The sequence below is a fragment of the Cyprinodon tularosa genome, unplaced genomic scaffold, assembly GCF_016077235.1.
Source record: "Cyprinodon tularosa strain WSP-4 unplaced genomic scaffold, ASM1607723v1 ctg606, whole genome shotgun sequence".
Lineage (NCBI taxonomy): Eukaryota > Metazoa > Chordata > Actinopteri > Cyprinodontiformes > Cyprinodontidae > Cyprinodon > Cyprinodon tularosa.
The window spans coordinates 309,198-336,487 of record NW_024039348.1 but is presented as its reverse complement, the minus strand read 5'-3'; the positions used below and the strand labels follow the sequence as shown (position 1 = coordinate 336,487).

General features: G+C 38.8%; 1 protein-coding gene across 1 annotated transcript in view; it reads left to right on the top strand.

Annotated features, from left to right (window-relative positions):
- The window catches only part of npy2rl (neuropeptide Y receptor Y2, like), a 105,271-nt gene extending 78,514 nt beyond the window's left edge, over window positions 1-26,757 (top strand). Inside the window, exons 4-6 of the mRNA XM_038307261.1 lie at window positions 9,117-9,282; window positions 20,842-20,995; window positions 24,439-26,757. Of these exons, the coding sequence (XP_038163189.1) occupies window positions 9,117-9,282; window positions 20,842-20,995; window positions 24,439-25,008 (890 nt within the window). The 3' untranslated portion in view covers window positions 25,009-26,757. The remainder of the gene's footprint in view (window positions 1-9,116; window positions 9,283-20,841; window positions 20,996-24,438) is intronic.
- The last annotated feature ends 533 nt before the right edge of the window (window positions 26,758-27,290 follow it).

The following is a 27,290-nucleotide window of genomic DNA, read 5'->3' as shown; positions in this document are numbered from 1 at the left end:
ATCAATAAGAGGTGTTAGTGGGTTGGCTGTCAGTTTGGGATTAAAACCAGATGCTTGTTGCTGCCTCCACAGCTCCTTCTGGTGCTCATAGTTTTTCCTATTTCAAAGAAAGGAACCAGCTGTACTTGTTATTTTAGCTGTGTGTTAGACTTTATCTCTCTCTGTATCTTAATATATATATATATATATATATTCATTATTTTTTTTTAGTTCCACTTCCCTGAAGGACTAACTGTGACTATAAAGATCTCTTTTCGGGGTTCACATTTATTAAGTGACCTTGAATTTAATGAAATTTTATGGATAGATATTCCCTATATAGATGTTCTGCTAGAGTGGTCATCGAGTTCCTAAATCTGCCAAGCAACACAGATCATCACACCACCACCACCATGTATAACAGTTAGTGTAATCTTTTTCAGAAATGTGATGCTATTTTATAGTCTTGAAGATCATTTAAATGTTTTTTTGAGAAATGTGTTTTTTTTTTTTTTGGGTTGTTCTGCCCTTTCCACTCTACCATGGAGGCCATTTTCTCTTTTATCTTTTTGTCAAATCATTAACTCTGATTTTAACTAAGGCAGTGAGACAGCAGAGCTTTAGATGTTCTTCTGGAATGACTTAGATGTTTTTTCCTCCGTGTTGTCATACAGGTTCTGTTTCTGATTGTGTGGACTGGGTGTGGCTCATGGAATCATCTTTATACCTTTGATAAATTAATTCATAATTTGTAAACTGCAGTTTGTTGTTGATCAGGTTGCTTTTGTCTGACTTATGGAGAGACTTATCAGCTTCACCTGAACCAGCTGCAATGTCCCCTAATCAACCTTAGCCAATCAACGTCAGGGCCATACCTCCTTCAATGCCAATTATCTTTCATTTAGCCCCTGGCCTATTACTTATCTCCAGCACACCAATAAAATTTCCCCTACCTCCACCCATCTCCTCCCTCATTCTCAATGTCACTCACCTTCTGGCTTATTCCACCACCATTGACTACTCTAATCTTTTTCCTGGCTTATTCATCCAGGCAAATGTTGATTCACAGCATCAAAGTCTTTTGCAGGGGCCTGAGCGCCAGATCACTTATTTCTTCTGTTTCACTAAAACGTTTCTAATCGCAGCTGTTCTCTTTGTTGGTCTCTCCAGGTTAAGTTACGCCTTGTAAATGTGCCTTTATTTTGAAACAAGGATTTAGTTTTAAGATAAATACTATAACCAACTAATTTCCTCTTCTTCCTCAAAAAGAAAAATCCTGTTAATATTTTTTTGTTTTAGCTCAATATAGCTGGGATGTCATTAGGCTTATTCTCCTCATCTCTGTTGGTATTTTCTAATTTCCTCTATTTCCCCTTTTCCTGCTGTTTCTGTTTGTATTTGCCCTGAGGCACTGAATTAAACAGCAAAGGAATCAAACTACAGCAGCTTTCTGAGAAGCTTTGGCTCTGGTCATGATTGAGTTTTCTGATAACTTTGTCAGCTAAAATCCTTGAGGTTTGCAGGGTTGCATACTAAAAACAGAACCACCCTGGGAGTATTTTATTGTTTATATTATATTAGATCTCTTCTCCAGACAACAATGATGATCAGTGTTGGGCACGTTACTTTGAAAAAGTAATTAGTTATAGTTACTAGTTACTTCTCCCAAAAAGTAACTGAGTTACTAACTGAGTTACTCCACAATAAAAGTAACTAGTTACTAGTAAAAGTAACTATTGCGTTACTTTTGAGTTTCTCGCCCCCGTAAACCTCACCACCCGGCCCCCACCTTCTCGCTGTGTGTTTCCAAAGCCAGCTGAATAGAGCGAACGACAAAGACAAGAACCTGCAGACAGTTTAGCATTTATTGCAACTCAACGTAAATGACATCAGGGGGGAACGCCATGTGAAGTTTTATAACAGGACATTCAGATCCGGTGAGTGAATGAAATTAATAACTGGGGATGTCTAATTCTGAAATCTGTGTGTTTGGGTTGTTATAGATACTGCAGCATCTATCTATCCATCTATCTATCTAGATGTATACTCTGTATGTGACATAAAATATGGATCTCTATCCCTGCCACAAAGGCCATCAAATAATGTTTAAAATAAAAAATACAGTAGGTTGAGAAGGCAGAGTATCCATCCATCCATCCATCCATCCATCCATCCATCCATCCATCCATCCATCCATCCATCCAGATTTCTCCCTTTCTCCATACAGGCTATCATTTCTGGCTGTTGTCAGGTTCATTTGATCGTTCACGCTCTCCATAGTTCTCCTGTGGCGCGAGCACAGGGCGACTGTTGCGCGCCTTTAGCGAGCATGCGCGTTTCCTGTCGCTTGCGCGGTGACTCTTGCCGCCTGCGCTGTGTGGAGATGCAGAGGAAACCTTTATGTGATGGGGAAACGCAGCTCTACGTAACACTGGTATTTCCATCTGGAAAACGCTGTTTTGCTGCTGGAGTCATCCTCGCTCTCCATCTCTCTGTGTGTGCTGTACGGTAACACCCGCCAGCGGAAACACCCACCTACCCAACTGACAGACGGAATCTCATCCTCCCCTCTCTCATGACAAGGCGCGCACCTCTTGATGACCTAAAATAAATCTTTAATATCTCTTAAACAAAAGTAGCACAAACTATATTTTTTTCTGCACAAATCTGCACTAACGTTGCACTAACCATTCAGTCTATTTGCAGAGTTTTTTGGCGTGGGTGGGGTGTCAGCTTCACGCAGCTGCGCACGAGTCCTATAATGAAAAAAGGTTCATTGTGCGACCTGAGTAACGCGCAGTAACGGGGTGTCTGCAATGGTAACTGCGTTATAGTTACAGTCAAAATAATTAGTTAGATTACTCGTTACTAAAACAAGGTAACGGCGTTAGTAACGGCGTTAGTTTCAACGCCGTTAGTCCCATCACTGATGATGATAAGACATGTTGATTCAGTAATTAGTTTTTATAAAGTGGAAATTTCTTTCCCCAAACACATATCTGCTCCCTAAAAATAGTCTTTAAAAAAATGTCATGTTTTATTCACTTAACCAAGATATTAATGTCACCTGGTTCCACTAAACTCTGTTGATTAAATGCAAGAAGTATAATGCCATTAATTAAAACACCAATTAAAAAACACAAACATTTTAGGATGATTTAATCCAGGATTGTAGACTAAAGTTTGCATAACTTTACACTGTGACATTAAATTTAATAGATGCTAATGATGTTTAATTATACCACTTTAGCTCAGTCTAATTAATGTTTAATTGTAGTATTGTTATCTGATTTCATTAACCTGATTTATTTTCATCATGATGCAGTTAAACAAGCTAGTTTAGTGAAACCAGTTGACATTACCAGGTTAAGTATTTGCATTATGCAGGATTGTTTTTATCAATTAAACAAATCTAACATCTTTAACCAGCTCAGCCTGATCATAAATGTCAGTACGTCAGTAAGTACGATGCTGAAGTATTAGGATCTATAATCATTTCAAAATTTAACAGCAGAATTTCGATATAATACTTCCATTTCAATCATGCTGCTAAAAACATGTTGAAAATCCTGGGAAAAAAAGGAAGTCCACTCCCATTAACTGCTAAAAACAATATTTATTTGTCTAAATAATTATTATATTTAAAGTGACAGAAATACTTTGAATTAGCTTGGTTTTATTTGCTTGAATTTAACTATGTTGTTGTTGGAATACAGGAAAAACTAAAAGTTGTCATTTGTCGCAGCCTTCTGTTCCAACAAAAATCAAATACCAAAATTTCCAACGAAGGCCGTGGTGGTAACAGGTGATTTTGTGTTTGTACGCACTTCCAGCTTGACTTATTGTAAAAGCAAAAATTAAAAAGCTCCCCAAAAAAAGTGATAAAAAAATCATTTTTTAGAAACCTCCCGCCCACACTAGACATTTACCAACCATCGTCCAACACCTGGTGTGCTCTTAATCACTCAAATTAATGGGAGGGTCTAACAATTAAGAACTTACTCCACACAATTCCAAATGTAAAAATAAATAATAAATTAACTTAAATATATTTTATATAGCAAAAATCAAACTACATTGGTAGAAATAACAAATTACAAAAATTTAGCATAAATGGCCACAACAGTTTGAATACAAAAAAAACAAAAAGTTGTCATTAATCTGACCATTAAATGGTTTCATCCATCCATAAATTTTCCGTCACGCTTTATCCCTGCTGGGGTGGTGAGGGGTGCTGGTGCCTCCAGCTGTCTACAGGCGAGAGGCGGGGTCACCCTGGACAGGTCGCCAATCCATCGCAGGGCAACACAGAGACAAACAACCATTCACACACACGCACACACACCTAAGGAGAATTTAGAGAAGACTGTGGAAGGAAGCCGGAGTACCCGGAGAGAACCAAAGTATGCAGAGGGAGAACATGCAAACTCCATGAAACAAAGAAAGACGGCGGGAATTTAACCCAGACCCTTCCTGCTGTGAAGCAGTGCTACCCACTGCTTCACTGTGCAGCCCTAAATAGTTTCATAAACAAACTTCAACTGTAGAGAATATCAGTTATCTTATACACCTATTCAATATAAAGTGACAGAATTATGTTTAATTATGAAAATATTTTCAATTCTACTTGTTATATAATTACATTTTAATGTAATCTTTGGTTGTAATCTGACCATAAAACAGTTAAAAAAAGCAAAGAGCTTCACTATTTAATTTCTTCAAAATGAATAGAAACCTTTCTCCACTTCCTCCATTAATAAAGGGGGATTTTTAAGGGACAAAGCTTCAAAGATTGTAAGTCAATTTCGTATTTTTTAATTAGTGCTGGGATGTGATTGAAAATTGTAATGGAGTTAATCACAGGGTCAGTAATTAAAGGAAATACATTTTTAATAAATAAAATAAATGTACCTTTTTACTCTAAAACCTGGTTTGCTACTCAGCTATGAAATACATATTATGAGCACAACTACATATATTAATTGTTTTTAATCCACCTATTTTGGTTATTCAATCATCTGACTGGTTAAAACGTATTATATTTTAGCGTTTTATGTAATTTCTTCGAGAAACTTCATTTATAGAAGTGTGAACAGTCCATGAACATTAATAACTAATATGGTACCAAATTCATATAGCAAGAATGTAGACAGAAGATAAAGTTTTATTGCTTACACTAAAACAACTATTACAGTTCTGCTCTGCATAAAACGTTGTCTTTGGGAGTTTAACAACTGCTGTTAAATTTGCAGCATTTAGTGCAATTAAAACAATTACTATTGAGGCTATTATTTTCTCGTTAAGCTTTACATAAATAATCCATGTTCCTCGTCCTCGTTCCTTCCTAACTGCCGGAACTATTCAGACAGCACTTATTATAGCGACTTAGCTGATATCCGGTTGGGATTAAGTTTTTGATTCAAATTCGAATCGATTCATAATACTATATTCCTGTTAATTGACAAGTAATTTTAATCACTAATTAATTAAAAACATTTTTAGTCAATTTTCAGCCTTAATATCCCCAGTTGACCAATGCCTGTAAGGCCACTTTTGCAACAGATTTACACGCATATAAGAAACAGCGAGTAGCCTACAAAGGTTCCCTATTGGGATGCATATAAGAAAATGCAAATAAGTGAGTTCCTATATTTAATGCATTAAAGTCCCAATCTTCTTTTAATAATTATTCACAACATTAATCACTGGGTTTGACCAGGATTTTTGTGTTTTTATGTTGTTGAATCCATTTAATTTAATTATTGAATCACTTAAATCATGTCAGCATGTCAAGACAGAACCAATAGATACACCTTATGATAATGTTTTGTTTTTGTTGATTATTTTACTGGGCAACAATGAGGAGACATTTAGAGCCAGATAGATGGAGAGCAGACACAGATAGTCCTTAGATATAGACGGGTTAATCTGTGGTGCTCACAAAAAGCAGATTAAAAATATATATTTTTTCCCTCTTCTCTTGCAGTTAAAGGTTTTGCTTCCCATCATTAGGATCACTATTTAAACATGAGGATTACTGACATGGCCCACTGTTTAAAAAAACTAAAAATACAGAAGAAAATAAGAAAGTTAGCAGATATTCTGGGATTAAAGATAAATCTGATATATCAGCTGTTGTTGGAAGACTGCTGCACTGATTATTATGAGCGACGCAGGAAAGTCTGCTTTTAAGGCTGAACTTGTATGTATGTCCATGATCTGTATCCCCTGATTTTTCCATTCAGGCTGATGATTTTTGGCTCTAGAGGTCATGTGACCTCCTGTCTGTGGGCAAATCTCCAGGCAGATGGTGTCACTGCCCCCTATAAGATGAGTTTTGGTCGACTCCTCTCTTGGTTCTGCCTCTGCATGCGTCCTCAGCTGACTCAGGAACTGATCTCTGGCCCAAAGGAGCGTCATGTTAAATAAAGATCAGGAGAAAAATCATTTAGGATTTTAAAGCACAACAAACAAATTAAACCTGATCGGGAACAAGGCCACAGAGGGTCAAAGGATTGGGTTGTTGTTTTAACTTTTTATTCTTGTGGCTGGGCGGGTCCGTCTGTGCAGGTAGCAGCTGCATCAGTTCTCTCTTTTTATTGCTAAATCACTGCAATAGATTCTTGTCAAAATCTACCCTGAAGTTCATAGTGAAACCAACAGTATCCAGTTTATTCGGATTAAGATGAAGAACACTGCATCATCTGAAACACGGATGCCTCTACGCTGCTTCTTTTTCTTCCAGGAGGGTCATTAATCTTTATTAAGCACTTTTCTTTTCTAAAATTTGATATATCCGGTACAAACACTTCAAGTGTAAATTGTTTGGCTTGTTCGGATCTGTCTGCCTCCTTCATCCTGTTGGCTGTGCTTGTTACCAGGATGGATGAAATCTGCGTAGCGTTCAGAGCAATCCTTCCCCAGCAGCTGAAAGCCGAACATAGTGATTAATTATCCTAGACGAAATCCCGGGGTTTGGCCTGGTGAAGGATTGATGCTGAACGGCGTCTGCCACTGAATCAGACAAGATTGACTGGAGAAGGAGGAGAGAGAGAGTCTAACGGCATCAAGCTGAACATCTGATTCTTCTTTATTTCAAGATAAGTACAATATAATTTGATCCTCAGTTTGCAGTGTGCAAACACAAGAGCAAGATGGAAGGACTATTGCTGTCCATCAATCTTGGAAAGATTAATGAGCCTATTTTTAAACCAATGAAAGTCTAGGATACTGTTTTCTCGAAAGGAAAAAATTTTCTTGAAAGCTTTCCATCCTTAGGTGGGCAGCAGTCAGGGTTTGCTTAAAGGAAACAAACCCTGGAGCTGCATTGCTGACTCTACAGCCCTCAGTACGCATCTTAAATGGTAAAGGTCATGACCGCACAAATAGAACAGACATTATGGAGCATTATTGGGTGTTTAAGATGGTTAAAAAAAGGAAATCTCGGCTGAAGAAATTAAGAATTTAGGACTGAAGAAGAAAATTTGGAAAGATAATACTTACTAGAGGTACAGTAGATTAAAACATCTGCTGTACCATATTTTGGGACAACATTAGTGTTTCTTGTTTGTGTTTTCTTTTATCAGCACCAGCTCTGTGCACATCTACCCCGTAAGGAAAAAAGGGGTCTAAAAAGCTGAAAAAAAAAAAAGTTTATGTATACTTAATTTAAGCTGTTTTTCCTGTTTAAAAAGATTATTAGATATTATACACTTGGAATAAGAGTTTTTTTTTTTTTATTAATATTCTAAAGATAATCTATCTGGTTTATTCCATTGTTTACCTGTTCAAATTAAGGCAAATTAAAATACACTTAAAGGAAAAAATTATTTTTAATTTTTAATTAGATTGCATTAAGGTCATTCATTGGCTTTCCCTCAATATGCTATCTATAGTTATTATTTTTCGATTGATAGCTTTTTTTTCTCATTTTTGTGATTTATTTGGAGGAAGAAAAATCAAGATCTGCATCAAAAAACACCCCAGAACTTGAGCAGAACATATCTGGGATCAGTTTGACTGATGTCAAAATTATCTGTCGGCCTTCAAAAATACGTATCGGGTGACCGTTTAATCTTACTGTTCAGCAAAGTGGTGGAGGGATGATGCTGTGGGCTGGTTTCTCCAAACTTGGAACCCTTACAGTCCCTGAGTTAACAGGAGCTTATTCTTATTCCAGATTTACCAGGCTGGAGCAAAAATGTTGGATTATTTTAAACACAAATATTTTAACCAATCTTAATTATAAATTCGATTGCATTGTTTTAAAACAATTAAGTTTTAATATTCTTGAAATAAAATATTTCTAAATGATTTAGAGACCTTTATTCAATAGAGTTGGAATTTGCGCTATAATAGATAAACTGAAATGAATGTTAGAGATTCCAGTGATTTTACTGTATATTTGAAACACAATACTTCTAAATCAATATAGAAAACATTAAAGGCGTTTGGACTTAATGCACTCAGGTTAGAAAACAAAATAAAAAATGGCTGAAATTCGTGCCGCACTTGACATAAAAGACTGCAGTTGTTTTTTCTTATTTAAATGAACATTGTATTCAATTTCAAAATCTCACTTACTTGCACCATTCATAAAAAATGAAGTATTTTAAGAAAAATGTACGCTTAGATTAACATTTTTTGCAGTGCAGCTATAAAGCACTGTAGTGGTTTCAGCCCTGAACTCTTTTTTTTATCCTGAGACATTTTATACTCCTTTCCCACTGTCTGAAAAACCTGTTTTGTCTGAAAAACAGCAAACTGACATGTGTCTATCCAGGTCAAACGACTTGGCAAGGGATGCATGTTAAAATCACCTCGGCTCGCATGCAGTGAGAATATCAGACCCACTAATTTATGCTATACCACTGAGCGCAATATATGGACGTCAACACACAGCAGGGCGCTTCTGACCTTACAAGCCAAAAGAACTCTGTTTACATTAGAGAAACATGACGCAGATCTGGTGAGGGAGATTAGGATAGATAAAAGAGCAAAACAATAAAACACACTGACTACGCCCTGGCTTCCTCACATGTTGCTCTTCATTGTTTACTTTCCTGATTTCTGTCACATTGATGACATCATCAACGTTCCCTTAAGTGAAATCCAACACCTGTCTCCTTGGCCTGCAGCCGACCTGCTGGTTAACACGCTGTGCCTGCCCTTCACCCTGGTCTACACGCTGCAGGGGGAGTGGAAGTTCGGCAGCACCCTCTGCTTCCTGCTGCCATACGCCCAGGTCCTCGCCGTGCACGTCTCCACGGTGACGCTCAACGTCATCGCCTTGGACCGTCACAGGTGGGTGGAGCATAAAGCAACATTTAACTGCTGATATTTCTCTACAGCCCGGTTAAAAGAGACACCGGTTCCCTCAGACCTGCTTCATGTCCTCCACATTATTCAATATACTTCTCTCCACTAATCTGCTTTTATAAAGTAAACTTTATTTTAATGAGTTTCTTTGATTAAGAGCGAGCAGCAGAGCAGATCGCCCCACGCAGAGTCAGAAATTGTTAACTGTTAAGAAACATGTCAAAACATAACAGAAGCAAAAAGCCTGAGTTAACAGATTCTCTCTTTTTTTTGCTATTTATGGGCTGTTGTCTGAATTTCTTCATCTGATAGGGTGTCCATGGAAGACGATCAATATGAAGAACTCTGAGAACAGCAGGAAACCTGAAAACCTGTAGATTTTTACACTGTTACATCTGGTGTCAGAATCAATAGAAAGACACATTTGGAGTAAATTAGCTGCTATAAAACAGTTTTTTTTTTTGGCAAGCTAGTTTTTAATAGTTGCCCCATATTTCAACCTCCTCTTCTGTTTCAGCTGATTTCTCTTAGACTCTATTGTTGCTACCTGTTCTTTATGTGGATGGATTTATTTTCTTATTCCTTTTCTCTTTGGTTTGTAGCTTTTTTTTATCTAGTTTAATGTATTTTGTGATGATTATTTACCTTCCCTCAGTCTGTCTATTGTCTGTCCTCTGCAGCTCTTCCTATTTCCCTGTTTGCCTCCACTGTCATTCTCCACACATACCTCAGTATTGAAACTTACGGATTTTACTGTTCTTCTGTTACGCCACCTTCATTTATCCCTGCAATTTTTCATTCTTCATACTCTTTGTTTTTAAATAAGTCTGTTTTCACCCCAGATATTCTCTGATTTGAGTTATTTACAAATCACAGACATTAAATTTCATGTTTTTACCTGTCAGGGTTCTGCGCTCTGTTTAAGTTCATTTTTAGTTTCTTTGTATTTGTAGTTGTTTTCTAGCAGTGTTCACTCTCTGTTGCCTCCTTGTGCTTGTTTCCTTTCCCCTTGGCTTTCTTCTAGTTAGTTCCATTCACACCTGCTCCTTATCAGCTCATTAGCCCATCCTTTGTCTGTTCCCCATATATACACCCCTTCTGCAGTCACTCAGTGTTGGTTTCTTGTTGTTGATTTGTTGCTCCGTTGTTTCCTGTTTCCTCATTCCATCCATCCATCCATTATCTGATATTCTTGTCCCAAGTGGGGCCGCGAGGGGTGCTTCTGCCTATCTCCAGCATCCAATGGCGAGAGGCGGGGTACACCCTGGACAGGTCGCCAGTCCATCGCAGGGCGCTCCTCATTCCAAAATAGTAAAAAAAAATTGGGGGAAATTGGAAACTTCTAAAATCTGCAAACTCATCTTTGCCCCTCATCTCTGCATTTTGATCCTCAAAAACCTCCACTCAACCTGACAGAATGTGTGTTTTATTTTGATGTTATTCTAAATAACTGAGTTGTTGTTTTAGTGCCTGATTTTGTTATTCAATTTTCATAATTATTTTTTTCTTATTTCAATGTTTGCACCTTAAAATCCTTTGTTTTAAATCCCTTAGTCACATTCAGTGATGGCTGTCCTTTAAATTGTTCTGTTTTTAACAATCAAAACACTTTGTTTTGATCTATTTTTTTGTTTAAACAAAAGTTTAAGACCTTCAGAAAAGATAGGAGTCGAAAAACCAACAGGTGACTGCGGTTCAGTTAGTGAAACCTCTCAGTGAAGTGAATAGTCATCTTTTATTCCCAAAGTTGTGGGTTAACCTCCACTTTCCTCCAACCTCATAATGATGTACTCCTGGGAAAGGCGGCAAGTTACCCAATAATGTAATAAATTCTGCCTCAAAAGAACTTGAAATTGTCATTATGATTAACTCATGGGATCCTTTAAACTTGAAAGCCACTGGTTTACAGCATAGACTTTCACTTGAGGCTCAGAATACTGTGTGTAAGAACAAACAGAAGCTCCACATTGACCTGTTTCTATGTTTGTATCAGCTTCAAGTTAGTTCATTTTTCCCCCTCGTTGGTTCACCACTAAATGTAGAAAATAAAGGAAAGGAACCTTTCTTGTCAAACTTGTTACCCTGTGCTTTAAACACAATTTCAGTATTTTGATAATATAATGACACAAGTCTATATTCTAGATAAAATATTTATAACTGTCATAAAATGATGTGTTTTAAAAAAAAAAAAGTTTCCCTCAACAGATTGATCTCTAGTCTTCTGCAAGCTTCAACCTGCAGACTCAAGTTTTATATAGATACTTAATTCTACTTAAGAACTGCGGGGAGTAAAACTGCTTTTTTGAATATTTGGGGAAATATTTGGATAGTTTTTAAAAGATAGATGCAGGTCACATCATGTGTGGCAGACAACAAAATGACGTTTACAATTTTAGACAAAACAAAATGATTAAAGAATCAGCCCAAAAGAATAAAACTGTGTTAAGTTTGTGTACTCAGTGAAAAACCTTCCTGTTACCTGCTCAAAATCTTGTTCTCTCCTGCCAAATCACAGCCAATATGAATGAATATATGTTTTAGGAAAAAATATTTTTCGGCCAAGCTTTTACCATCTCTATGCTTCCTCTGACATACATGATAAGAAGATGGTTAACTTCTAGCTTTCCTCACATGGAAATTCTGTCATGTTGGGTTCAAGGCGTCTAACCCACATGCAGAAAAACATTCTTAAGACAGGGAAAAAGTTCAATGATTTATTTACAATATTTACAAAGGGAATGATGCACGGGTTCTGGGTTCTGAGGTCTGGTCATGGGAGGAACACCACTGAGGAGGACAGAGCAGTTAGAATGGATCCAGGAAATTTGCAGTTCACTGATGGCGGGGATAAATACCTGCTCAGAGAGGATTCTGGTCAGCAGGGGGGGAACCTTGTGAGTCCAGAGGCTAGTCGGCAGGCAGAGGGCCGAGGGCAGAGACTGAGACTGAGTGCAGGCAGGCAGATTCCAGGCAGAGATTTCTATCTCCAGAATTTCAGGTTTCCAGGCAAGTCAGGATCTGTGAGGCAGGGAGAAACGGGGTCAGACAGGTTCACAAAATCAGGGTCTAGATCAGGCAGGCTGGCTCAGGTTTGCTAACCATTACTGGCAAACATTCTGGCAGGGAAGTGTCACCCTACTCCTCCTTAAATAGGTCTTCTTAATGAGGAGACAGGAAACAGGTGTGTAGGAGCAGCTCATGCCCTCAGGAAGGAAGATGACCGGCGCCCTCTGGTGGAGAAAGTGGACAAGCCTCCAGATCCCAACAAATTCACTGACTTCCACACCAAAAATATTTTTTAGCACACCAGAAATAATATTTATGCATTGAAAAGATTGATATTTTGGTCAGCTGGAGGCAGGGAGATATAAATGCATCCTTTTAAGCCTGGTTAATGAATAACCCATCCCTGTTCATGTGGAAGGGAAACGCGCTAAACCAGCACAGTACTTGCAGCATTTGATACCCTGTTGTTGTCAATATTTTAGTCTCTAGGCGGCAGGGTATGGCACAGATACAAGACAATAAATAGACATGTACCATATATCGGCAAAAAGCACAGATGTCTATTTCAAAGTCTCTTCATGTCATCAAAGAGTGACATTAATATATTTCCAAAAGTAGTTTCAACAAGAACCAAATCTGCCAAGCTTCAACCTAAGCATCGGTTCTGTAATCCAAAGAATTCTAAGTAAGCCCACTTACAGAAACTGTTTTTATTCCTACACCAGAACAGAAGCTTTTTTGTTTTCTGCTGTTTGTTTTTCTCTGCTTTCTTTACTCTAAAATAGAAACATGGCTCAGTGTGATGGCTGTCTTGCCCAATAAAGGCACAGGTTAATTTAACTGCTGGAATTAAAGCAAGTGATGGAGGAAGTCTAGATAAACAACTCATTTCCATATTTTGAGTCTGTTACTTCATGAAGGATTTCAAACTTGCTGGACCAATGGATAACCGCGATCTACAAGATTTGCATCCAGAGATATATTTCAATCCAATTTCAAACAGCAAAAGCTTTAAGTATATTTATATATTTAGCTTTATACATTTGTTATGAAATGCTACTTTGACAGTGACATCTTTTTGTTTATTTTTACCTTAGTTTCTTAAATAGCTTCAATCGTTGTTATAACCTTGATTTAATTCCAGTATATATTAGGAGTACATCCCTTTGAAAACTCATATCGAATAGAAAGGATTACACATTAACCCGCACATGTACAGAGAGAATTAGAAAAATTATTGTGTGGAGATTTAATCCAATGCAAAGTAAATAAAAAGTATCTTAGAGGTAGCTTGGGCATTTACTTATGTTATGCTTTATTTCTTTCTATCTATCTATCTATCTATCTATCTATCTATCTATCTATCTATCTATCTATCTATCTATCTATCTATCTATCTATCTAAAACTAATGAATCTTAGCTGGAATCCTTGAAGAACACCATTTTATAAGGTTAACTAACTTAAAACTGCAAAAGCACTCCATAGAACCTGATGAGGAGGAATTTAGGGGTATGGAACCTTTTTGTCCAAGAAATACATAAACATAAAATAAGTAAATGTCCAAACTACCTGTTTGATGCTTTATGTGTATATATATATATATATATATATATATATATATATATATATATATATATATATATATATATATATATATATATATATATATATATATATATATATATACATAAAGAAAACATATGAAATGTTAATAGCAGTTCCTTCCTGTAAAAGCATGAATGATTTTACATTAGGTGAGCATATGCTGCTGTGGTGTAACACCATTTGAAACCAGTCTGAGGTGTTATGTTGAGCTTTAAACACTTTCCAGCACTTGAGGCCAGAGAAAACTTTTAATCCCAACTTGCACCAGTTAACTTCTGGCCCCTGCTCAGGTGTTTTCACAGGTTTTGTGCTTCAGCTTCCACTCCAAAGGGAGCTACAGCAGCTTTTAATCCACAACAAACAGGCTGCCAGAAGACCACAGAGGTACACTTGCCTAGCAAATGTATCATATACCAAAAAAAAAAAAAAAAAAACAAAGTAGGAAAAAAGTGCTGTGTATATATTTGCAGCTCTGAGTGTTAATCCTTATTGCTCACTGGAGGCAACCAGGAGCAGGAAGGTATTCCATTCTTCAGACTTCAGTCTGGATGCTGTTTTATAAAATAATTTGCTGTTTCATGGGTCTTTAAATACAACGTTTTGATGTTTTAATAATCATTACTGAAATCACTTATTGCTTTTAAAAACCAAGACTAGGTTGCCTCATAATAAAATCCATTATTCTACTAATGACAGTCTAAAGTGTTTGAATTTAGCCAATTAGGCTTTTCATTAGACAGATTAAATCAGTGTTTTATTAGACTGTTTGTCGGATTGATAATTAGTCATCAGCGTGAGGAGTTGACATGTTTATTTCCATTCTACCTGCTACATCACAGTTTCTAGCTCACCTCGCCGTGGGATGAGAGTAACAGGAAGCCTGTTAATTGATTTAAGCTCGCTGGTTTTCCCTATTACCAACACAGAGAGCGTTGGCTGCAGCTCAAACTGGGACACAGAAAAGAGCCTTTCTTCACCCCCAGTCTGTAGCTTTTAAACTGTTGGGGATATGAAAAAATCAAAACCAACTAAATGTGTTTTTATTGGTTTTGCAAGAAGGGGCACTAAAAGTAATTGATGTTCACAAATGTCTCTCTGCTTTTATTAATTTCTTGTCACCTTAAAGGTCCATTGCACAAAATTAAAAGGCCCCCCAAAATCAAAGTTAAAAAAATATTTAAGTTAGAAACTCAAAAATAGTGAAACTCAACTAAACTAAGCTACTATCTATATAAAGAAAAAGAAACTCAAATGGCTGCAAACCATAATCAATAGAATGATGCAATGATTTCACTGTGCTGCATAGATTCTAAGCTTGATAAGCAAATTTAAGGAGTGTGGAATGAGGTCAAATTAGCCTGTAACTAATTTACACAAAAGTAAAGACATGAACTGATTGAATATAATCTAAAACACATTTTATTTTAGCTGGAAGATCTTTCCCTAACTTTGCCAGACAGTTAAGCTCTTGTTGTCCGCCCATTTGTGAAGTTGAGGCATCTTCAAAGTTCAGGCAGAGTTAGCTAAGGCTGAGTGGCTGGACGGGTCTGTGTTCACAAGGCCAAGCTGGGAGGACCATGACCTTTTACGATTCTCCATGGTTCCAGTCTGCTACTTTCAAGTCTTTTCTGTAAACTCAGAGAAAAATCTTTTGCAGAAGCTGGTCTTAAATAGCCAGCAGGCTGACATAACTTGGAGCAGAGGTTGAAAAATGAAGATTCTTTGTCTCCCAACTGAACTCCTCTGGGAGAGAGATTGCGGTGAAAGAGGATGAGTGTCTGTATGCAGATGTCTTTTGCTCCAAACATGATGGAGACAGATGTCCTGTCCAGACAATCATTAGATTCAGGTGTGCTGAAGTAGTTATACATTTAAAACATGAAGGGCAGTGGGCCTTGAGGGCCAGGATTGAAGACCACTGGCCTATGGCATTAACATGACTCCGCCAGATGGATTTGCTCCGCATATCCATCTGGAAACCTTCCGTTTAAGTAATTCTGGGAAGGGGCGAAAATACTGGTTAGCTGATTGGCCTATGTTGGTGATAGACGGGCCAAATAAACCAATCGGACCAACGAAGCATATGACGTACTAACAGAGCGACGACGATAACACAACCACAAGCCAGGCACAAGCCAATTGATAGATCAAACTCTTGCCGAAACCAGTCGGGAGAAGAGCAAAAACATCTTTTCCTCTGAGAAAAGCCTCCAGAGCAGTGTTTTGCTCTTCTTTCAGTGAAGAAATACTGTGTAATTCAGATTAAACTTGCTGGATAGCCACGCTAACGCTAGTTTCATCGGCTGAAGCCGCCATGTTCTTTAGACTGAACTGTCGCGCTTCTTGTTGCGTCACACCTCAACCCGCCTCAAAGCCAACGCTGATTGGACGTTCGTTTGGTGAACGGCTCCAAATTTTCTTTAACGGAGAGCCTCCAGACTGATTTGCGAGTGAAACCTTGAAAGCTTGCGAGATCAGGATGGTCTCATGAGGCTACTAGTCAGCACCATATCAGCTAAAGTTGTTGTCACTATTGTAACTTGAGTGTGATTGGTTTTTTATATGCTTTTTTAAAACATTTAGAGGTTGAATCACATTACGACAGCATAGACAAAAGTTTACTGGAGGAGTCGACTCTGGTCGACTCCTCCCATAGTAGCCTCCTGGTCACAGGAGGCTACTATGGCATAACATGGGGCAGCTTTCAGATCTGCCCTCAAAATAATCTTCTTTTTACTAAAGAGCTAAGAAGATCTATTCAAAATAACTTCAATAATCATAAGTTTTTCTTTTTTTATCCCAGATAACATTGCGCCTCTGAACAAATCACCTGTGCTGTAACAGTTGCAATAAGCTATAATAATTATCATACATACAGAGAACTGTAAAGAACTCAATAAATATTTTAAGATGGAATATGGTGTGACGTCACACACCATTCCTCTGTGTGGTTCTCTGGTCTCATGTTTACTGGCTGGACTGGCTGCAATTCATGCACATTCATGAAACTAGCTGCCACTCATGGCTTAGCCCCTTTATTGCCCAGAGAATGCAGCTTAGGGGCCAAATGGAGGAGATCACATCCAAGCGGTTGTAAAATTCACATGAAGGCGATGATTTGCCAACATGAGGTTCTCTTGTAGTCAGAATTATTAAGTTATGATTTAATTACTTCTACTGCTACAGTGTTCAATAGCTCACCTAGTGGTGAAATTTCACTTATTGCTAATTTTAAACTTTAAACATCAGTAGGCCTATATGTTATTGACATTTTTGTGTGACAGATAATAGACAAAAGAAGAGACAAGGAAGAGATTGCTTTCTCTCTCCCATGGGAGTCAAAACATCTTTTAATGTGTATTTCTTCCCAGTTTTGCACATTTACAACACTGTAAGTTATTTTTCTGTCTTAAAGACTTTATCTCTTTTGCTTTGTGAAAAATGCCGGGAGCCATATTAGTTTTCTTCCTCCGTCCGCCTACGCGTTAAATGTGTCTCACTACAAGCCCACTTTTCCCTAGTTCAGTGTAGATCTGCAATTTCTCTTAATTGTCTGGAGAACAACTTCTCTAAGTAGAATTAAGTTGTATTAAAGTCATCCTCTAAACCTCTCCAGTAGCTTTGTTTTTTTTATGTATGCATCCGCATCCTCAGCCTTTGAAAGGAATGGTGACAGTGAAAAACTCTACAACTTTAATGATATTGCTGATAGAATCTGATCATCAGCCCACACTGCAGCTATGACGGATACTATAGGTTGGTATTTCATTCAGTCATTTAGGCCTTAAATTCAGAGAAAGCTTTTTAAGCTTAATTTGTTTTCCTAAACCGGTGATGATTGGATTATAATTCATATTTTGAATAAAAGATGAGGGTTTGGGAAAAGTAATCAAATTTTACACTTGGCTGGAAAGTGTTGGAGCTGTAAGGAAACATAAAAAAATACAGATGCATCTAAATAAGTTGAATGCATAAAATTGATAAACTCTTAATGCAATATTTGGAACAGCAATGTTTTGGCAAAATGAATAGGAAAACCCTGTTTCACCTTCCACCAACACAAATGATTCATTAAAATAAATATTTTTTCTCCACTTTTATCAACTGCTAATTTACTGCGCAATTTCCTACAAAGGCTCAGAACTAAGATTAAAATTCAAGTTGAATCCTTTTGAACACCAGAAGAGGCGGGAATCTCCATAGCAACCACTGGTCCAACAGCTGAAATCTTTTGTTCTTACAGTAACTAAACCGATCTAACTGTATGATCTGGTTGAACTGTCTCTGTAAAGTGCCTTCAGATGACATGTGTTTTAAATTGGTGCTATATAAATACATTTTATTGAATTCAATTGAAACATAAAATTGATAAAGTAAACTAACGACAAAATTAGGGCTGCAACTAATGATTATTTTGCAAATATGTTAATATGTCGATTATTTTTCTGATTATGTCATGATGGGTTCAGGTTCTTAGCTCATATGCAGAACACAACGGAGGCTGGGTAAAAGTTAAACAAGGTTTAATGAATGTTTTACAATAAAGAGACAATGTACTGGGTCAGGGGCTGGTCCGGGCTGGTTCACAGAAGTCTGATGAGAAGATAGTTTGATTAGTAGGCAGGCTGATGAGAATGAATCTTTGATAATTCAGAATTATACCTTGACTGAATCCGGGCTTCTCTTTGAGAGAGGGGGAACCGTTGGGTCCAGAGACTGTTTGTTCAGCAGAGTTCCAGAGCAGCTGCAGCGTCTAGCTTCTGACTTTAATGGCAGACCTTGATCAGAGTTTCCAGCTCTTAACTAAGAGCAGCAGGGGAATCCACATAGGAATCTTCAGGTTTGGCTCTCCAGGGCAGATTGGCAGGTTAAGCTCATCCAGAGCTTCTGGCTAGAGACAGGTTTCCTGTGATGCAAAAACAGAAGAGAGTTAGAATCTGATCTCTCTCCAGAGATAGCTAAGATTCTTTTCAGTTTCAAGGCTCAGGTTGCTAACCAAACTAAGGTCAACACTGCGGCGTCGAAGCAAGGTCTGGCAGCTGGTTATAAAGGGCAGGTCTCCTGATGAGTAGATACGTCTCAGGTGTGCTGGAAGACCTCAGCTCCAGGAGACCCACGGCGCACTCTGCTGGAGGAAGGTGGTACAGCTCCAGATCCCAACAGATTATTTATTAGATAGCCAAAAATTTCCTTAAGGGAGATTTTTACAAATGTAAACCAGGTGAAACTAAAACTTTCCCCCTTTAGGAGTTCTGGATGGAGCATATTGACAGACAAAAATTTTTTTTAATGCAAAATGTTTATCTATTTTTTCTTACAATTTTGATATAATTGCTGCTCTAAATGGGTTGTTCTCTCAGCTAAAGGTCTATTTTACTGTCTCTGTACTTCAGTTTGTGATTTATTGATTACTGAATTATTTAACAATTATTTAAATTATTATTTAAATCGATTAATCACGATTATTTCTGACTAATTGTTTCAGCCCTGGACTAAATGAATGTCCGCCATGTAGAGGTGAAATTGTCAACTTGCAGATTCAATGACCTACGGTACTTGCAATTCAAAATTTCCCCTTTCTTGATGGGTCCTTGGCTAGTCCCCTACTACCTCGTTTTTAAACATCTAAAATATCCTGTCTGTCATGATTTGTGGACATTAAGAGATGCATTATCTCCTAGTCAGACCCTGTAATTCAGGGAAAGGGCGGAGGCAGAGTAAAAAAATATGCGAGAGGGGGTTGCTCTTAGCCTCGTGTGACCATCCTGATCTCACGAGCTTTCAAGGTTTCACTCGCAAATCAGTCTGGAGACTCTCCGTTGAAGAAAATTTTGAGCCGTTCCCAAAAGGAACGTCCAATCAGCGTTGGCTTTGAGGCGGGTTGAGGTGTGACGCAACGAGAAGCGCGACAGTTCAGTCTAAAGAAACTAGCGTTAGCGTTTCAGCCGATGAAACTAGCGTTAGCTTGGCTATCGAGCAAGTTTTATCGGAATTACAGAGTATTTCTTCACTGAAAGAAGAGCAAAACACTGCTCTGGAGGCTTTTCTCAGAGGAAAAGATGATTTTGCTCTTCTCCCGACTGGTTTCGACAAGAGTTTGATCTATCAATTGGCTCCTCTTCGTTGTCGCTCTGTTAGTACGTCATATGCTTCGTTGATCTGATTGTTTTATTTGGCCCATCTATCACCAACAGAGGCCAATCAGCTAACCAGTATTTTCACCCCTTCCCAAAATTACTTCAACGGAAGGTTTCCAGATGGATATGCGGAGCAAATCCATCTGGCGGAGTCAGATTACTCTAGTGGCTGGAAGTTGGAGGGGATGTTGCTGCTATTTGGCTGGCTTTTGACTGGGAAGAGCCATTTTGAATGGCTGCTACTGTAGTGGAGCCTTTTCCACTGTGTTAATGTCATGATTAATGTCACACCCCGCAAATTTCTACACATATGTCAAGCAAGCTAAGTGTTTTTTTGTTTATTTGTTTTTCCATGCAGGTTTTGTGTTTGTTGTGTATGCACCATAAAGCTGTTTAAAATTTTTTACTGTTGTTTTTTAAGATCGTCTCCATATAATGTGCTCCTTCTAGGAATTTTGTGATACTGTAATGATGACAATAAAGATTCTTAATTCTCCTTTTAAGAGTTGTGTTTCTCGGCTCTAATTGGGATTATAAAACCACTAGGAAGCCTAATAAATAACAAACTGCTCCCAGGCGAGAGACACAACTTAAATAATCCATACAGCTACTGTACCAGTTCTCCCAATGCAGGCAGTAGGTTAAATGGGAATATTACAAGGTCAGAGCACTCTTCTGCTGCTTGATTCAGCCTTTCATGAAATTCTCATCAGCTCCACCATCCATAATAGATCAGTGGCGATCATTAGTGGATGTTTTACAAGCTGGACTCAGGCCATGTTTGTGTGTTCCAGGTGCATCGTGTACCACCTGGAGACCAGGATGAGGAAAGATGTGTGCTTCGGGGTGATAGCGCTAACCTGGGTACTGAGTGCCGTGCTCGCCAGCCCTATGGCCATCTTTAGAGAGTATGGCTCATTTACGCTGGAGCCAGGGCACACCATACAGGTACTAACAGTTTAACACACACGCTGAAGAAGCAAACATTTTTCCCTCCAACCTTCTGCTTTGATCATGTAGTTCCTTTCTGTTCCTTCATTCCTCCGTCTCTCCTTTTTATTACTCTTTCTCTCCATGATTCTTCTTTCTACTGAGCTGCTACCTTTACACCCCTTTACTCTCTTTTATCTCCCTCAGTGCTGATTTTTGCACTTAGCTTAATTTCTACTCCTGAATGCTACCAAAGGTTCAGTTTTACACGTTTAACTTTCATCTTTCTAAAAAGGAATTACTTTGTCGCTTTTCACATAAAAGTCTGACATGGAGCTGGTATATAGATCTAAATTATTAATATGAATGAACTTTTTTTGTGTTATTAATCCTGCCCTTATTTCTTTATAATTCCCAATCCCTTTGGCATGCTGGTGAAGATTCATCCAGGTCATAGTCATTCCAAAAAAGTAAAAAAAAAATAAAAATCCACTGGACTTGTTTCCATGTTTTAAGACGTTTCGCATCCCATCCAGGAAGCTTTGTCAATTAAAAAATTCAATTCATTTTTGAATTTGAATAATTTTTTTTTTTTTAATCCCTGTGGTATTTATGTCTGTGTTTTCTGTCACCTTACGGTTTGATCCTCTGTTGCTGTCAACCTGGTTTTCTATTGTCTATGTAGTTTCTTATCAAATATTTATTAATCAAGTTCCAATATCATGTTTATGGGCAACCAGAAATAACATGCTTTAGGAAACATTACTAAAAGTAATTATTTCTATCCTTTCTTTTAAAAGCGTGCTAAACTACCTCATGCAAAACGGTAACAATGACTATGCTAAAATAATAAAGACCTGGCAATGTTATTGGAGTTGTGTGGTCGGATAATTTAGTTTCTCTTATTTCATACTTCTTACTTACTATAAAAGTTTTCACTCAGCCTGTTTCACCTGCAAGGCAGTTCCCCTGCATGAGGGTGTTTGTAGACCAGGCATAGCTTCTTCCCATAACAAACCAGATTCTTTCTCAAGGTTTATTCATGACATGTTACTGTTAACCAAATTGTCTGTAATTTGTTTTGATTCTGACTACTTTCCATTATTGTAAGGGAGAACGAATGGTGCCCAGATCTAAACAGGGCTGATTACCAAGTAAAAGGGCCGTATAATGAACTGTTCTCTATATGATATGAAAATAAAGTGCAGACTAAGTGAAATTCATCGATCACCATTTCTTTAACTTGGGTGAATAGTTGAATACTTTTTTCCCCACTGCAACTAGTCAGCTAACCTGACTCCGCCAGATGGATTTGCTGGATTTGCTCCGCATATCCATCTGGAAACCTTCCGTTTAAGTAATTCTGGGAAGGGGCGAACATACTGGTTAGCTGATTGGCCTATGTTGGTGATAGACGGGCCGAATAAACCAATCAGATCAACGAAGCATATGACGTACTAACAGAGCGACAAGAGGAGCCAATTGATAGATCAAACTCTTGCCGAAACCAGTCGGGAGAAGAGCAAAAACATCTTTTCCTCTGAGAAAAGCCTCCAGAGCAGTGTTTTGCTCTTCTTTCAGTGAAGAAATACTCTGTAATTCTGATAAAACTTGCTCGATAGCCACGCTAACGCTAGTTTCATCGGCTGAAGCCGCCATGTTCTTTAGACTGAACTGTCGCGCTTCTCGTTGCGTCACACCTCAACCCGCCTCAAAGCCAACGCTGATTGGACGTTCGTTTGGTGAACGGCTCCAAATTTTCTTCAACGGAGAGTAGCCAGACTGATCTGCGAGTAAAACCTTGAAAGCTCGCGAGATCAGGATGGTCTCATGAGGCTACTAGTCAGCACCATATGAGCTAAAGTTGTTGTCACTATTGTAACTTGAGTGTGATTGGTTTTTTATATGCTTTTTTAAAACATTTAGAGGTTGAATCACATTACGACAGCATAGACAAAAGTTTACTGGAGGAGTCGACTCTTCATTGAGGCGTATAAAAGTAACATTTCGCAGCAAAATGTTGTTTATATTAAATCATGTAGAACATCCAAGTGGATGTAATATGGTTCTGCCAGCTTCTTTAGATTGACGCTGTAACTATGATGTGCTGCACAGCTTGTGGAAGGCAGTCAGTATTAACAATGGTGCGTTTTTTATATTTCCAAAAGGTTCTGAAAGACGGAGCAAGACCCCCTTTTAAATTTAATGTAACCCAGAGATGGGCATTGTGAAGTCACTTGAGCTGAATCCCAACCCGGCCCCTAAACACTAACCCTTAGCACCAACTCTCTCCCGCGGAGGGTCCGCCTTATATATGGGCCATCCCAACTCATGTAGTGGGAAGGACGAGAGGAACCTTCAGCCCTTAAATAGCAAGTCTGTCAAGCCAGCAAGTCAATGCTGGCTGGAATTTGGCAGCGGGTGTGACGGCGAACTAGTGGCTGAGGAAAATCATTAGTTAGGAAAAATAAATAAATAAAAATAACATCAATTCCTGAATGAAATGTCCTATGTGAAATAGTTTTATTTACCTAGATAGATTGGAGCTTTGAATCCTGAAGCTGAGGGTTTGAAACCCACTTCCACAGACTGCCACTATGGCTCTCTGATCAATGTCCTTAACCGCCGACCAGCCCACTGCTCCCCAAGGGGATGGGTTAAATGCAGAGGTCAACTTTCTCCACTGTGAGATCAATAAAATTCGATTATTATTATTAGCTACGAGTGTGACTTTATAGCGAGTGACACTTGACAGTTAAGGGTTAGTGGTTAGAGGGTGGTTTGGGATCCAGCCTAAGTTATCTCCTTGCCATATATTAGTTCTTCCCTACCAATGAACCGCTATGGACTAAATTGGGACTAAATTGGACTCTCTTCAGTGGCTTGGCAGCACAAATACATGAAATGGAGATAACCTGGTGACTACACAATGCCCATCTCTTATGTAACCATTATTGAGTGACTCTTCAATTTGAAAATTCTCAAATTTTGATTATTCCATGACAACAGCAAAAAGAATTGTGCTGCAGTCTTTAAGTCCTTCTTGAGGTGGCAGGAACTGACAGAACATCTGACTAATCCAGTCATCCCCAAAGTCGGTCATCGAGGGCCGCTGTCTTGGGGGGTTTAGAGATTTCCCAGCTTTAGCAGAGCTGATTCTTATGGTTGCAGTTGAGCAAAAGCCTATAAATCAGCTGTACTGAAGCAAGGGACCTCTAAAACCTGCAGGACAGCGGCCCTTGAGGGGCGACTTTGGGGACGACTGGACTAATCTTTCTGATTCAAGGGTTCCTAAATTTATTTATGTCAAAGTTCAGAATATATCAACAGCATCTGTCTAGATCTAAGTAGAGGTACTCTACATTTACAGAAAGGTTTAATGTTTTAAGTTAAATACCTGCCAAAAGATAAATTGGCAATGTAGTTAAGCTGACCCTGTGCTTCTGTCTACCCCATTACAGTTCTGTAGGGAGAAGTGGCCTGGTAAAAGCACAGACGGTACCCTCTACAGCATCTCCATGCTGATCCTGCAGTACTTCCTGCCCCTCTCCATTATCTCCTTCGCCTACGCCCGCATCTGGTCCAAACTTCGCGGCCACGTCAGCCCAGCAGAGAGCGGCGTCAACAGCAGCGCCAGCTCTGAGCGACACCGCAGACGCCGCAAAACCACCAAGATGCTGGTGACCATGGTGGTGGTGTTTGCCGTTTGCTGGCTGCCCATCCACGCCTTCCAGCTGGCCACCGACATCGACAGCTCAGTGCTGGACATGCGCGACTACCGCCTGCTCTACACCATCTTCCACGTGATCGCCATGTGCTCCACCTTCGCCAACCCGCTGCTGTACGGCTGGATGAATCGCAACTACCGTGCCGCTTTCCTCGCCGTCTTCAAGTGTCGCAGAGAGAGGGGCCGTAGCGGCCGGCTGGACAGCATTCGTCCCGTCAGTGGTGGAGGTGGAGGAAGGGCAAAGAAGATAGTTTTGGAGACGCAAGATCCGGTTTCTGCTCACCTGAATGCCACTGATGTGTGATGTCTCATAAATGCTTGGTGGTAGAGAAAAAAGGAAGGAGGGAAGTTAGTAAAAGAGGAAATGTCACAGAAACGGGAGAGAAAATAGCAACAATGGATGGGAAGAAAGCCAGTGTGGGGGGGGTGGGATTAAAAAGTATTTAAAACCTGAAATAGCAGAGGACATTTAGATGCTGAAGGATTAGAGGAAGCAGATGAATTAATGACTTAAAGAGTTGAGGAACAACCGAGGCGGCGTCTTTTTGAAGACGTGACCTTAACATGATGGAGAACTCTCAAAAGAGGACGACGAGAGGAGGAGGAGGGGTTCTCTGGGGCATCGGTTCAAGTCACATTCATCTCCATCTGACAAGTTCATGAGTGACAGAGTTAAGCCTCGCTGACACATGAAGGAAGGACTGGAAACATTTCTGTCCAGCCGAAAACAGGCCTTTCTCTGTCTGAACTTTGCATTCGAAGCATTCATTTAACCTCGAGTGGCTTATAAAAGTCCCGCAGTCATCTGAGGAAGGCAGCAAATATTTCTGTACGTCACAAAGAAGCGAGTTTGGACAGAGCAGTAGATGACGGAGGATGCAAGCTCTCAAAAGTGGTCAGATTTAACTGGTTTATATAGAAAGAGGAAGGTTTTATTCTTTAGCTGCATGAGAAGGTGCCAAGGAAGGAGGAGAAACAAGAGGTCTAAGTGAGTCACGAGCTGTGGGAAAATGAGGCTGCGTGGAAAAAAAACGTCTGATGTGTTTTAAATAAACTGGTTTTAATGAGAAAAGCAGAAAAAAAAAGATCCCGTGCTTTTAAGCCAACACATGAATGTTCAAAAAGATAAATGCTTAAGTGACCGATTTATTATTTTTGATAAAATGTTCATTTCCTGCTGTAAATCAGTAACTTTGTTGTGTCTTGAAAAAGAAAAGTGAGCTCCAGAGGTTCTTTACCCCCATTTTATTTAATGATATCTGTGCTTTTAGTCGAGAGCGGATTCATACGCATGGCTGGCTGACCCTTATTTTACTGAACAAGAGGCAGTTTAATGAAAAAATAAAACCGTGAACGTCCCACTGCTCTTAAATCTTGCCGTATAATTTCAGTTGTTTGTTTCTTTTCTACTCCTATTGATTTTCTTCTTCTTGTTGCGCATATCTAGCATCTATTCTGGCCCTAGTAGCAGTTCAAGGTTTTTAGCTGTGGCAGAGGGACAATTTTTAGGGTCCCCTCCCCCCCTTTTCTGACGCAGATGGTTGTATAATAATGCAAATATCAGTTCCAAAACGATTTTAATCCTCTTCGTGCATATCCTGCAGCTTATTGAGGATGTTTTTTCTTTCTTGCATAGATCCGGTATTTCTCATTTCTAGCAGTTCTGACAAATGTCTTGTTATAAACCTTTCTTTCTGCAAACCCTATTCTTTGAACCAGAACAGTTAGTGTCTATGAGCTCATTATCTCTGACAACTTACACAGAGACAACTACACTAATGACACCAGATTGATGTTACATTTTAGAGGCAGAACAATGATGGGGACACGCAGACCCCCTCTCGCATACACACTCATTAGCTCCCTTATATAAAGATGTGTAAAAAGCCTTAGGGTCAATTTGGTTTCTTACGCAAAAACATAATCTCACACTTAAAAGTCTACAGCGAACAAGGGGTGCTAACAAGTGTAAATACATGATTTCACAGCAAATTTTAAATGTCCTGCTTTTTCGACAATTAGACCAGCGAACATGACAATAAGACCAACAAAAAAACACTCTTAAAGTAAATGTGCTGCAAAGAAGAAACTTTGCTACACAGAAAATATCAGCAATGTGGAAACAAGCTGTAAACGGATAAATGATGCACCGCTCGCAACAAATGCAGCAAGTATCAAAAAGTACTAAAGTTAAGAGTCTGCAAACTACGGAAGGGCTGCAGACCACAAGAAATCATCAACTCATATGAAACTAGACCCTTAATAATGACATAAATGGGATACTAAGAGAGATCAAGTGTAAAAAGATTCAAATGGAAATTAATCTTTTCATGTGTACTTCCAGATGTCCTCTGGACGTTCTTTCATTTATATCATGACCTTCTTCAATTCTAATTCTGCTGCAGGATGTCTGTTAAAACGTGTTGTAGAACACTTTTAAAGGCCACAGACTTTTACTGTAGTTGATGCGTATGAGTTATTTCCAATTATTCCTCAGGCCAATTAGCCTCATGAGACCATCCTGATCTCGAGAGCTTTCAAGGTTTCACTCGCAGATCAGTCTGGCTACTTTCCGTTAAAGAAAAT